The following is a 13,855-nucleotide window of genomic DNA, read 5'->3' on the forward strand; positions in this document are numbered from 1 at the left end:
CAATGTTTCTCTCTCATTGATGTTTCTAACTCTCTGTCCCTCTCCCTTCCTCTCTGTAAAAAAAATCAATAAGACATATTAAAAAATAAAATTGATTGCTGTGATAGTTTCATAACTGAATATACTAAAAACCACTGAAAGTGAAACCACTTTAAATAGGTAAATTATGTAGCTTAAGGATTACATCTCAGTAAAACTCCATGCTTTATTTCTCAAAGGACTTTTGTAAATACAGATCAATTATAATTTCCAATGTATCTTGGGATTTTATCCCCAAACTGAAATGTAACTGAAGTTCCCTGGATTGGGAGAGTTAGAAACATCAATGGTGAGAATCATTGATCATCTGCCTCCTGCACGCCCCCTACTGAGCATTGAGCCCGTAACCGAGCATGTGCCCTTGATCAGAATCGAACTCAGGACCCTTCAGTCCACAAGCCGACACACTATCCACTGAGGGAACGAATTGCTTCTTAAAAGAGAGACCCAAACGTCTACTAAGGAGAATATGTCTTTTTTTTTTTTTTTAAATATATTTTATTGATTTCTTACAGAGAGGAAGAGAGAGGGACAGAGAGCCAGAAAAGTCGATGAGAGAGAAACATCGACCAGCAGCCTCCCACACACCCCGCACCAGGGATGCACCCGCAACCAAGGTACATGCCCTTGACCGGAACCAAACCCAGGACCTTTCAGTCCGCAGACCGACGCTCCACCACTGAGCCAAACCGGTTTCGGGGAGAATATGTCTTAATGGGGAGATTCTAGCCTTGAGTTAGCAACAATGAGAAGCCTCTCTAAATCATGCCATCCAAAAGCTGCCTCTTCTGCTGCTCCATCCCCCTGGCCACACAGGAATTCAGTAAGGCTGGGCCTAATTTGAGGAAGATAAGCCATACATGGGCCAGCTGGTTATATTGATATCTCTTTAGTGCAGGTAACAAGAAAGCCTCTTGGGGAGTTCTGGCCTCTCCTAGGCCCTGTTTGAGTACCCTGTGTACTGCAGGGAAGCCGAGTTTTGAATCCCAGTCTGCACTCACTGGCTGTGTGACCGCGTAGGTTATAAATGCTTCAACATTTAGCTTCCTCATGGGCAGGATGGGGACAATGCTACTGCAGCAACTGCTGCTGACGCCTGGTCCCGTGCCCTCTCAGTCCACCTTTGTTTTGGGTTTACTCCAGCCACAGACAATTCCACACACACTGCCCCTCCGTCCCCTTCTCTGCCAGGCAGCTTTGCCTCCGGAACTCCCGCGGCCCACTTACACCCATCGCTGGGACGCTCTGAGGTACATTCCACACGTTTCCTCAGAGGGTCCCCAGCAGGACTGAACCTCGTTGTTCACAGAGCAGCCTGCTCCTGAATGCAGCCTTTATTGCTTCCTGCCTTCGCTGTCTCACTTTCCTACACAGTCGCTGGCGCTTCCTGGTATTGGCTTACAAACACCCCCTGCTCCCAGTTCTTGTCTCAGAATCACAAAGAAGCTAAGTAGGTCCCCCCAGGCTTGCTGTGGCCACCAAAGCAGAACAATATTGTAGCTGAGCCTGGTAGGGCCCGCATTCAAACAGGAGACAGAAAACAAGCGGAGGTTAGCCTTTTACCACACCTTGTTCACGTCAAAGTTCTCCTGCACCGGAGGAGTCGGGCACTTCCCCAGGTGGAACGCTTGTCCCTCTGCCGCCCCGAAGAGGCCAGCCAGTGCCGAGAGCAGCAGCAGGGCAGTCACCATCTTGGGGCTGTTGGCTGAGGTGGAACCTGGGATTGGAGGAAGCAAAGCAAAGGGAGTCTTCTGAGCATTCTCTGGAGAAAGATTTCTGGGCTGGCAGGTCCCTCTGTGGGCAAGCCTCCCACTCAGCCCCGTATTCCCCGGGGGCCACCTGAACTGTCAGCACTGCTGTGAGGTGTTACCCCCTCCCCCAATCCCCCCCTCCAGCCTCTCTCTAGAGCCTTGGCACCTGCATAGAGCACACTCTGCCTGATATTAGTGTTTGTTGTATTTGTGTTACAACCACTTCCCCTCCCCGAATTAGGCATTTTTCAATGTGGACACTGTGTCTGATTGATTCTCCTTGGACTCCCCCACAGAACCATGTAGTGTCAGGCACCATATATATTTGAGTGAACAGAAACGATGTGGGGGCAGGAGACAGCAAAGGGAGAGATTGAAGCTGTCAAGTGAATCATAAGAGAGAAAAGAATGAGAACAAAGCACTGTAACATTTAGTATCTTATGAATTCATAAGAGAAATGCCTTCCTGCCCTCCTCCTCCCCCCTGCCCCAGTCTTGCTGAGCTGTTTATCCACCCAGGAGTAGGGCTGGAAACCTTGACAGGGAGCAGCAGGGTCCCGGGTTTGAGTTCTGGCTTTGCCATCTACTAAGTATAACTGTGTCCCAGTTATGCTTCTGTTTCCTAGTCTATTAAATAGGAATAGTAATCATCCACTTCATAAAGTTTTGTGAGAATTAAAATGAAATACTAGAGAGAGCATTTAGAGCAGCGTCTGATACAGAGAAAATGCTCAATAAATGCTAGATACTATTACTAGGAAAAGCAAGACAAATGATTGTTTCTGATTTTTTTCTTTTCTTCTTTTTACATTCCATTGGGGATATTTTTCCTAGACGTGCTGAGGACTAGTAGCTGGCATGCAACTTTGCAACCAGTATTTCTGCCCAAAGCACCCTTCTGGCAGCAGAGGCAGCTTGCTTTGAGGGGGGGCAGCCGGGGAGGGTAGAGGGGTGAGGGTGCGGGTGGGTTGGGCATTGCAGGGCCACTGGCAGGGTCTGCTCCAGGCTGCTCCCTGCTTTTCTCACTGACTTGCTTTCTGTCTGTTCTCTTCCATGTGACTGACTCCCTGCCTGTAGCTGCACCAGAGCTATTTCCAGCTCTTTGCCTTTCTCCTTGTGATGAGGAGGACTGGATCCACGCAAGCAAAATGTTCCCAGATCTGAGCATTTAAAAGGATGTGTCATAATAGGAATAATTATCCCCACTTTATAATGAGTCTCTAAACTTTCAAATAACTTTAATGATCAATAGCTTTTTTTTTTTTTTTCTTTTTTTTTTCTGGAAGTTTCCTGGCTGGTTTTCAAAAGAAAAATTACATAACGAGTAAGTGCTGCCAGGGGCGGTGGGGGGAGGGGTAGTCGCTGGGAGCCCTCCCCTTGAGCAAGTCTGCAGGGGTGTGGGGTTCGGGGGATCACCTTCCTTAGTCTCTGAAGCCCCATTTCCCATCAACCCCTACCTCCGTGTAACTTTTTCAGGGATGATGGATTTGCAGAAATCCAGCCTAAATCTACAAAAGTGTGTGTCCATTTCCAAGAGGCTCTTGGAACCACTGGAGCTCCATCTATTTTTGGTCCCAGTAGGCGCCACACTCAGTGCCTGGCCCAGGAGAGCTAACTTCAAAGGAGGGACACCCATTATACACATTCCAGAGGGTCCCAAACACTGCGCCAGACCTTAGAGGCTGTTTATCCACTCTCCCCCGCCCCCAACGGTACAGATGGGGAGCTGAGCCCAGAGGGCAGAGAGCTGGGATTCGCACCCCATCTCCAGAGGTCCATTTTGCAGAGGCTCTGAGCCAGGCTTCCTTTTGCACACCCTGATGAGTCTCACCTCCCCACGTGACAGCTACACCAAAAGTCAGTTCCACATTTTGCTCTGACAGCTCTCCTATTATAATACAAAATGTTCTACTGTGGGCTGAAACATGTTTTTTAGCTCTGTAGGAGGATTTCAGAGCAAGGCTAATTACCCTTGATTGCATCTCTCCCAAAGATACCTCTTTATTGCAGGAATTTTATTCCTATACTCAGAACTTTTTTTGTGAGAGAAAGGGTTCATAAAATCCACAATTTTTCACTGCCCCTTCCATTCTAATTCTAACACTTACTGAGTACCTACTGAGGATAAATCACATCATTAACATGTACCTATGAACTTGGGTATATATAACACATTTTTGCATCTTCTAATTAATACTAATGGGAAGATTGTCCTAATGAGAATAGTTTAAATACTTTTTAAAATGCATGTAATTTAAATATTATATTAATTGAATAGTAAATAATTTAAGAATAATTCTAAGGGGCATCCACTGGGCCAGCACTGACTCTGAGAACCACTGCTCACATTCATTGAGCTTCCCACCCAGATGCCTTGGCCTCGGGATTTTACAAGTGTCAGGCACTGAATCTCCAAACCATCCCTCCTGGAAGGATCCAACTCACATCCTGGTAAGCTGTGGAGCCAGAGCTTCTGCCAGATCTCCTAACACTGCACTCCTAACTCCCGCATGTTAGCGTGACCTGGCCTCTGATCTCAAGAAGCTGAAGAATATTAAGGACTAGATTTTTAGATTTCATGTAGTAACATACATTTCCACAAGCAAATGAGTCTTGAAAACTCATTTAGCTACTGAATTTAACAAGAAAACATATCTTCTGAAGAATACATTTTTGTGCCATATTGTTAGATGCATTTTCTAGCCACACAATTCCAGTTTGCTTTTCAGTATTTTCCTGTACTGAACATTTGGATAACAACTGCCCGAGAATTCATCTAGTATAGTATTGGAAAGTTCTCTCAATTGTCTCAATTAGTACAGAGAGAGTATATATTGCAAGTGGAAGATCTTGAGGTGAGTCAACATTGAGTCGACAACCCAGTTCTGGTGTTTGTTGGCAGTTTTATCTTGGGCCTGTTGCTTCAGAAATCTGAACCGCAGTTTGTGTGAGGGAAAATTAGATCAAGTCTGCAAAGCTACGGGCACAAGCCCTCTATCATGTTAGTTCAGTGGCCCTCTTGGAGCAGTGGACAGCATGTAAGTCTCATAATCATGTTAGTTATGAATTTTTAGCTGAAAAGGGGCAGAAAAAAAATCAAGACCGTCTCCATTTTAAGCATTATTCATCCTTAAAAAAAATCAAAACTACAGTACATACCTTTTTTATCAAGATGAAGGCAGTTTCCGGATGCAAAACCACCAACTTTGAGATGCCTTGTTTAGGTGACTGGCTTCTCCCAGGTTATTTTATAAGCTTCATCAGGTCATTGACGTTTAATTTTAATGCATGCCACACCCCCCTGCAGTTCAGGAGGGCTGGACTAAAAGCTTAGCTCTGTATAAAACACAAAGATGGAATGTTTTGACCATCTCCCTCCCCCAATTTCCTTCACAGCTGCTCCCTGAAGAAGAAACAATGAGATATTGTTTGTGTGTGTGAAAGACAAAGTGCATTTCATTCAAAATATTCTGTTTTTTTGTTGTTGTTTGTTTTTTTGCTATGTGGATTTTCTAATTTAATTTTCTTAGTCAGACCGCACTTTAAAGTTCCAGTAAAGATGACTTACAATGTTTTCAAAGAAAACATCTGGTGTTATTTTTCATTTTTGTGTAAATGAAAAATCAACAACCTCATTTCCTGAAATGGAGCAGGGGTTCTAACCCATGTGGTCCCTGGCCTGGAATGAGGTTTAGGCAACAGAGGGAAGTTTAGGAATTGGAGTTGACTTTCTGTGTGATCCTGGGTAAGCCACGTACTTCTCTGATTCTCAGTCTCCTCACTGTGAAGTAGAGACTGCCATTCCTGTCTCCATCAGAGCTTGGGGTTATGGGCTAGATACCAATTCTGCAACAGTTCCAGCTAAAAGCTGAGAACACCAAAGCTGTCTTCTGCAGCTCTTCTCTGTACCTTTAATGACCCTCCCAGTCACTGCTTGGGATGGGAATGGGATTTAAATCCAAGGGTACTTCTGGTTAGGTTTTATCTATCTCTGTGGAATGAGCAGCTTAGACTCATGAATTGGATTCTATGCCTTTGTGATAGTCAGGGAGTATTTTTTAGTGGCATATAGATAAGATGGTACCTTTGTAGGATATTTAGATCCTAAATAAAATTCATTCTCAAATTTGTTAGTAATAGAAAAAAAATTTATATAATTAAACCTTATATAAAACAACAGCCCAGCTGGCGTAGCTCAGTAGTTGAGCATCAACCTATGAACTAGGACTGTGGTTGGCAAACTGCGGCTTATGAGCCACATGTGGCTCTTTGGCTCTTTGAGTGTGGCTCTTCCACAAAATACCACGGGTGAGACTATTTTGAAGAAATGGTGTTAGAAGTAGTTTAAGTTTAAAAAATTTGGCTCTCTAAAGAAATTTCAATTGTTGTACTGTTGATATTTGGCTCTGTTGACTAATGAGTTTGCTGACCACTGAACTAGGAGATCATGGTTCAATTCCTGGTCAAGGCACATGCCTGGGTTGTAAGCTGCATTCCCCATGGGGGGTGTACAGGAGGCAGATGATCAATATTTTTCTCTCATTATTGATGTTTCTATCTCTCTCTTCCTCTCATTTACTCTCTGAGATCAACAAAAATATATGTTAAAAACAAAACAGGCAGAAGGAACCAAGAAGGGGCATAGGTAAATGCCTGTACTTGCTCCCTCCCACAACCACATCAAAATTACAACTAAAATACAGAACAACTATCATCCAGAACCACAGGAAAGCTGGCTGAGTGGAAGTACTATAACTAGAGAAGTAAAGAAAAAAGCCAATTGAGACTGGTTGGGGGCACGGAGACGTACAACAGGCTGGTCTGGCACCTGGGCATGCCACTTGCCTCTGCGGAGGCCATCTAAAGGAGCAAGGAGTCCAAGCCCCACACAAGTCCTCCAGCCCCAGGTCCCAGAGCTGGGGGGAAAAAGTCCCTACAGGCATGTAAGAACTACGGACTATAAAAACCAGTGCAGCCCTAACTGGTTTGGCTCAGTGGATAGAACGTCAGCCTGCAGACTGAAAGATCCCAAGTTCGATTCCAGCCAAGGGCATGTACCTTGGTTGTGGGCACATCCCCAGTAGGAGGTATGCAGGAGGCAGCAGATCGATGTTTCTCTCCCATTGATGTTTCTGACTCTCTATTCCTCTCCCTTCCTCTTTGTAAAAAAGCAATAAAATATATTAAAAACAAACAAACAAACAAACAAACAAAAAACCCAGTGCAGATTGGGGCTGAGTGATACACAGGCTTCTGGAGACCCAGCTGCTCCTTTTTAAAGGCTGGCACCATGAAATGAACTTACAACTCCCACTTCCTCTGAGCTCAGTGCTCAGAAAGACTCTGGGGGTCCCAGACACATATTGGGAGAAACTGGACTATCTGGCATGGGGGCAGGAATGCAGGGGCAGCTTTCTTCCAGATGGAGGTGCTCACAGAAGTCATTGTTCCCATGCTGGGACCTCCCTGGTGCAGGGCTGACTGGCAGCCATTTTTGTTTGCTCAACCCTGTAGATTCCCTGAGACCCAGCCCCACCCAATTTACAACCCCACCCAAACTGTGTGCAGTGGCTTTTGCATTTGAATAGCCTGTCCTTTCTCAGCCTTAAACCTGTCAAATAAGCTGCAGCTGGGTCAGGGAGCCCTAAAGCTATAAATAAAAGGCCCAAGGTTGGCACCAGCACCGGTCTGCTTTGCTTCACAGCTGGGCCTCATCTGGGCACATCCAAACCTGATACAAAGAGGAGGAATCTGCAGATCTCTCTGTAGCTTCTATTGGATGGTCCCAGGCAGTGGCTGACTTTGCACCTTCCTGGAGACCTGAGAACCAGTATACCCAGTGATCAGACCAGATTACAACTCTTCACATCCATAAGTGACACACTGAAGGCACCAAAGCCCCACTGAAGCAAGTCCTGCTCCTAAGGATGTCTCCTGCCCAGCAGCTCTCCCATTGTAGTCACAACTGGTTCTCACAGCTAATTGGCCTGGAGGTCAATTCCTCCCAATGACACCAACAGCAAACAAGGCCCAACTACAACAAGACTGTACACACTGCCCATAAAGGGGTGCACCAAGAATGTCCGCCTCAGGTGATTGGGGAGGCTGAGCCACTGGGTCCTATAGGACTCCTACTAAACAAGGTCACTCTATCAACTCAAGGAGATGTATTAGCAGTTACCCAATACACAGAAACAAACACAGGGAAACAGCCAAAATATGGAGACAAAGAAACATGCCACAAATGAAAGAATGGAAGAACTACTGGATATAGAGTTCAAAACCACAGTTATAGGTTATCCAATAATATTTTAGAAACCTCCAAGGAACTTAGTGAGGCCTTCAAGAATCTTAGTGAGAATGCCAAAAAAATGGAAAAGGACAGTCAGAAATTAAGCACTGATTCTTGTTGTTTCTCCTGTAATGCTTTCCCCTCAGAACTCTGAATGCCTCCCCCCAACCAATATTCCTGCTCAAATGTCACTTTTTATTTACTGATTTTATTTAAAAATATATATTTTATTGATTTCAGAGAGGAAGGGAGAGAGAAATAGTAATATCAATGATTAGAGGGAATCATTGATCGGCTGCCTCCTGCAAGGGGGCATGTTCACTGGGGGTCAAGCCCACAACCCAGGCATGTTCGCTGACCTGGAATTGAACTGGTGACCTCCTGGTTCATAGGTCGGCACTCATTGAGTCACACCATTGAGCCACACCAGCTGGGTTCAAATGTCACTTTTTAAAAGGGCCTCCCAGCCTGTGACGCTCTATCACAGGCTGATAGAGCGTCAGCCTGTGAACTGCAAGGTCTCAGGTTCGATTCTGGTCAAGGGCATGTACCTTGGTTGCGGGCATATCCCCAGTGCGGGATGTCTCATCAATGTTTCTAACTCTCTATCCCTCTCAATTCCTCTCTCTGTGTAAAATCAGTAAAATATATATTTTTTAAAAAGTCCCAATTTAAAAAAAAAAAAAAAAGGGCCTTCCAGACATTTCAAAAATGGTACTCTTGTCACTATCACTTAACCTGCTTCATTATGTACTTACTGGTGGTCTGGTATACAGATTCATGCACACTTAAAGGAAATTAATTAAAAGGTGGCTGGCATGGTAGGACTGGGCAAGATGGGCCAGACATGCCCTGGAGCCAAACTCCTGTTGTCTCTCCCCGGCCAGCTGCATCTGTGGTGGGACCTTGGCTCTAAGGGCATATGTGGTCACTGTAGCTTGGCAGTAAACCAGATTCAGGGCTGACAGTGCCACAGCAATAACATAACCCATGGCCAAAGGTGGAATTGTGCTGCCCTGGAAGGAATTGGCTTCCTCCTCTCTGGTGTGCCACCTGAGAACCACCACTGTCAAGTCACTGCAGCTCAGCAGATCCTGCTTTGAGGGTCTGCCCCCTGGTGGTCAGTGTGTGCCATACCTGCCTGCTGGTGGACCGGTCAGATGGTGACTTAGCCTTTTATATATACTAGAGGCCTGGTACACGAAATTCATGCACAGGTAGGTTCCCTAGGCCTGGCAAGTGATCAGGGCCAATCTGTGTGGCGACCAGCGGGGCAATCCAGGGTCCCCCGCTGGCACCTGCCTTGGCTGGCCTGGGGCCTGTGATCTGGGGGCAACTCTTGCATTGAGAGTCTGCCCCTTGGTGGTCAGTGCATGTCATAGCGACTGGTCATTCTGCCATTCAGTCAATTTGCATATTAGGCTTTTATTATATAGGATTATACTTTACCTAAAAGTATATCCTTTATTTATGGCTTTTCTTGTTTATTGTGTTTTCCCCACTAGACTATAAGCTCTGTGAGTGCAGAGAATTTGTCTCATTGACTTACCACTTACCCCCATGTAAATGCCCAATAATACTTATAAAATAAATGGAAGGGACTTGTAAAATAAATGGAATAATACTTATAAAATACATGCCCAATAATACTTGTAAAATAAATTTTGCATATTTTTCTAATATATGCAAAAGGAACTAGAGGTAATATTTAAGAGACTTCTACTTGAATTATTTTCCTGAGAAAGAACTAGCCTATAAGTTTCTGTGTTTTATTTATTTATTTATTTATTTATTTATTTATTTATTTATTTATTTTTTCCAGAGAGAAAGGGAGTGGGAGAGAGAAATAAAACATCAATGATGAGAGAGAATCATTGATCAGCTGTTTTCTGCACACTCCTATTGAGGATCGAACCTGCAACCCAGGCATGTGTCCTTAACCAGAATTGAACCTGGGGCCTTTCAGTCTGCAGGCCGATACTCTATCCACTGAGGCAAACTGGTTAGAGCTCTGTGTAGCATCACATTTGTCACCAAGAAATACTCTTATTCATGTCATAAAAAAGAGTATTTTCCTCTACTCTAAACAGTTGCAGTTTTTCACAAAGCAATGTCATTGGTTTCCAAATGTGTAAGTTGGAGATCAGTATATTTATATATTTATTCCTCAGCATTGAATCAATAACTGGGGAGCTCAAAGTACTATTATAAGAACTCCCAGCATGAGAAAAATCACATTTTCTTTTTGTGTCTCAGTTTATTTTTTCCTGCAAATATTCATAAATGATATAATTTAGGGAAATTATTTCTGTGATGTAGAGCCATGCACAAGTTCTTAGGCACCATACACCAATTCAGACCTGTGTTCTAAAGCAGTCTTTATTTCATTTAAAATCCACCACCCAAAGTCACATTTTTTTTTTAATTCCAAAATAATACACATTTGTTGTAAATCAGTGGTTTGCAAACCGCAGTTCACGAGCCACATGCAGCTCTTTGGCCCCTTGAGTGTGGCTCTTCCACAAAATACCACGTGCGGGCGCGCATGTACAGTGCAATTGAAACTTCATGGCCCATGCGCAGAAGTCGGTTTTCGGCTCTCAGATGAAATTTCAATCATTGTACTGTTGATATTTGGCTCTGTTGACTAATAAGTTTGCTGACCACTGTTGTAAACAATTAAGATAATAGGACTCAGAAAAATGTAGGATTCAGAAATTCACATCTCAGAGAAGTCACTCTTTAAGAGTCAGCTCCAAAGTTCCCCTCTCTGGAATGTCTTCCTGAATTCTCTCCCGCTCCAGGCAGCCTTCCATACTCTTCTCTGTGTTTCCACAGCCCATGTTACTTTGTTCTCAGGCCCCTCATACTGAGGCCTCTGTCTCCTTCTGGAGGCTGTCAGATCCTTCAGAGTAGATTTGTCTTGTTATCCCTGGAAAATTGCCTAAGTGTTTACTAAATGTGACTGGATGATTGCATGAATAGAGAATGTTTAATTCTCTCTACATGTGGGATTTATTATATACTTCATGATTTTTTTCACTTTTTCTTTCCTCTCCTTCTTGGCCATTTTCTTTTACCACTAGGAGCTGGAACCAGGTGAGTATTGAATGGCACCAAGCATCTGGTGAACCAGAGGAAAGCAATCAAACTGATAAAAATTGAAACTTGATATGGCTCAGGGGAGAGAATTCTGAACTGGAAGGCAGGAGGCCTGGGTTCTAGTCCTAGCTCTGTTGCTAACTCATTCATCCATCCATTCAACAACACATGTCAAGCACTGCCATGTTCAGGCACTACCAGGGTAAGTCCTGCAGATGTAGTGGTGAAGAAGAAAGACAAAGCCCTAGCTCTTGTGGGGCTTATCTTCCAGGGGAGAGTCAGATACAGAGACAGGAAAATGTACATGAGAGCATGGGGTGACATGCAAGGGAGTGACTGGGTGGCTACTTTAGTTGGGTGGCTAGCAAGGGGCCTATTTGAGTACTTACATCTAAGCTGAGATGTGAGTGATAAAAAGAAACCAGTCACCCAAGGATCATGGGGAACAGCATTCTATATAGGAACAAGAGCCAGTTCTGAGACTTTTATTTGAATTGTTTTCTTGGGAAACTATCTGAGAGAAACACTTAGAACCCCATCCAGGAAATTCTTAGAACCCTTTTCTGGGAAATTCTTAGAACCCTACCAAAGGTTCCATGATGGGAACAGACTTTGTGTTTCAGGTCTTTGTGTGAATAGAAAGACCAGTGTGGCCGGAGTGGAGAGGACAAAGAGGGAAATGATTCGAAATGAGTTTGGACGTAGGCAGGAGCCATATTATACCTTGCTTTGAGGAATTAGGATTTTATTTAAATACAATGGGAAGCTATGGGAGGGTTTTAAGCAAGAGCATGGGAAGATCAGTTAGGCTGCCACGTCAAAAACGAATTGTAAAGTGATCACAGAGGGATCAGCTGAGAAGCTATTGCAGTCATTCAGGTTATGATGGCTTGGACTAGAGGGACTGTACTGAAAATGAAAAGAAGAGGATGGATTTGAAATATGCTTTGCAGATAAAGTGCACAAAATATGCTGATGGAATGAATATGGAAAGTGAGAAAAGAGGGGAATTAAGACTGACTCCTAGATTTATAGGTTGAACAACTGGGTGGATGGACATCCAATGACTAACACTGGGAAGACAGAGGAAGGAGAAAGTTTGGGAATAAAACTCAAGTTTTTCACTGATAAATTATGTCTGAGTTGTCTATTAGAAATCCAAGTAGAAACATTAGAATGGTAGTTGGATATTCAGGGCTAGAGGCAGAGATTTGGGAATCATAAGCACATAGATGGCCTCAAAGTCCATGGGACTGGATGGAGTTACTGAGAGAAAGCATACAGTGATAGAACGAAAGTATGCTCAGGACAGATCCCTGGTTGAGTAAAGGAGAAGGAGTCAATAAAGGAAACAGAACAGAGAACAGTGAGCTATCACAGAGCCAAGGGAAGAAAATGTTTCAAGACAGAGGAAATCATCAACCTTTGCTGAGAGGTCAAAGAAAATAAAAATAAAAAAGTGACCCCTGGATTTAACAATACGGAGGTCATTGGTGACAAAACAGTCACTATGGAGCATAGGGGATAAAAGCCAAATTTGAGGAGTGAAGGTAGCAACTCTCTTTAATATTGAAGGGAAAGAGAGAAATGGTTAATAGCTAAAAGTAGACATGGAGGTTAAGAGAGATACTAAGAGCATGTACATGAGAATGATCTTGTCCAGAAGAAATATTAACCATGTAGGAGAGGTGGGTGGAGACTACAAGAGCGACCCTAAGTAGAAGACTATGATGGGATCCAGAGCACATTTAGCTTTTGAGAGGAGCAAGGGTTCTGTGGCCATAGAAACAAGAGGGAAGGCAGAGGGTGGGTCACCAGAGGCAGAAAGATATATGGATTTGGTGGTGAGAAGACGCAGGATTTTCTCTTTGTGTGACTGTGGTCAAGTCACGTATCTTGCTGAGATATGTTGGACAAACAAAACTGGTCTACTCTGATCATGGCGAGTTCCCTGAACACAGTCATTCCTCTAATTATATCTGCCCTAGCAACTGCTTTATTCGGTAAGGGACATAGAGGGGAAGGTACAGGGTTCAACCTGGAACGAATTATAATACTACTCCTAACTATTGAAACATGACAATCAGGCTCTGTATAGGTGCTTTCCATATATTAGCTCTAATTGTCACCATACCCTGCAAGGTAGGAATTGGTACTGTTCTTATAAGAGATTAAAAACCTGAGATGGAAAGAGGTGGTCAAGCAACTTCTCTAAAGTGCTGAACTGAGAATTTAAATCCTGAGGTGTGACTCCAAACTCACACTTTTAACCATCGTATTGCCCCAACATAGGAAAGAGTGAAATGGTTCAGCTAGGACAGTGGCCAGGGGTTAATGCCTTCAGGTTAAATATCTATCAACCTTCTCAGCAGAGAAAGATGACACTGCTCATTCCTTCCTTCCTTGAAAAAGGCCACCTGAAAGCCATTTAGTCTACGATCTAATGTTATCATCGGTCAAATTCCAGGAGCTAAGACATCTGCTGCCTCTTAGTAGAGCATTAGATGAATTCTCAGTCAAGTTATTGTGGCCTTCGGCTTTTCCAGATGTTTGCTGGGAAACAATCTTCTGGTTTTGCAATCCTATATAATAAAGAGCTAATATGCAATGGTTGTTGTGCCTCTGAGTCAGGGCCAGGGACCTGAGGCCGGGCTAGGAGACCTGGGGCTGT

General features: G+C 43.9%; 1 protein-coding gene across 5 annotated transcripts in view; it reads right to left on the reverse strand.

The window, feature by feature from the left end:
• APOD (apolipoprotein D) overlaps window positions 1-13,855 on the reverse strand; it is a 63,790-nt gene that overhangs the window by 11,544 nt on the left and 38,391 nt on the right. For 4 of the 5 annotated variants that reach the window (XM_084871757.1, XM_084871756.1, XM_084871755.1 and 1 more), the window contains 2 exons: window positions 4,950-5,126; window positions 1,608-1,756 (listed from right to left, as the gene is read on the reverse strand). In XM_084871757.1, coding sequence (XP_084727883.1) covers window positions 1,608-1,730 — 123 coding nt within the window. In that variant the 5' untranslated portion in view covers window positions 1,731-1,756; window positions 4,950-5,126. Of the gene's footprint in view, window positions 1-1,607; window positions 1,757-4,940; window positions 5,127-13,855 lie in introns of those variants that run through there. The other variant, XM_084871754.1, reaches the window with a different exon arrangement.

This window comes from Pipistrellus hanaki, assembly GCF_964339955.1.
Source record: "Pipistrellus hanaki genome assembly, chromosome: 2".
In the NCBI taxonomy this organism is placed as follows: Eukaryota; Metazoa; Chordata; class Mammalia; order Chiroptera; family Vespertilionidae; genus Pipistrellus; species Pipistrellus hanaki.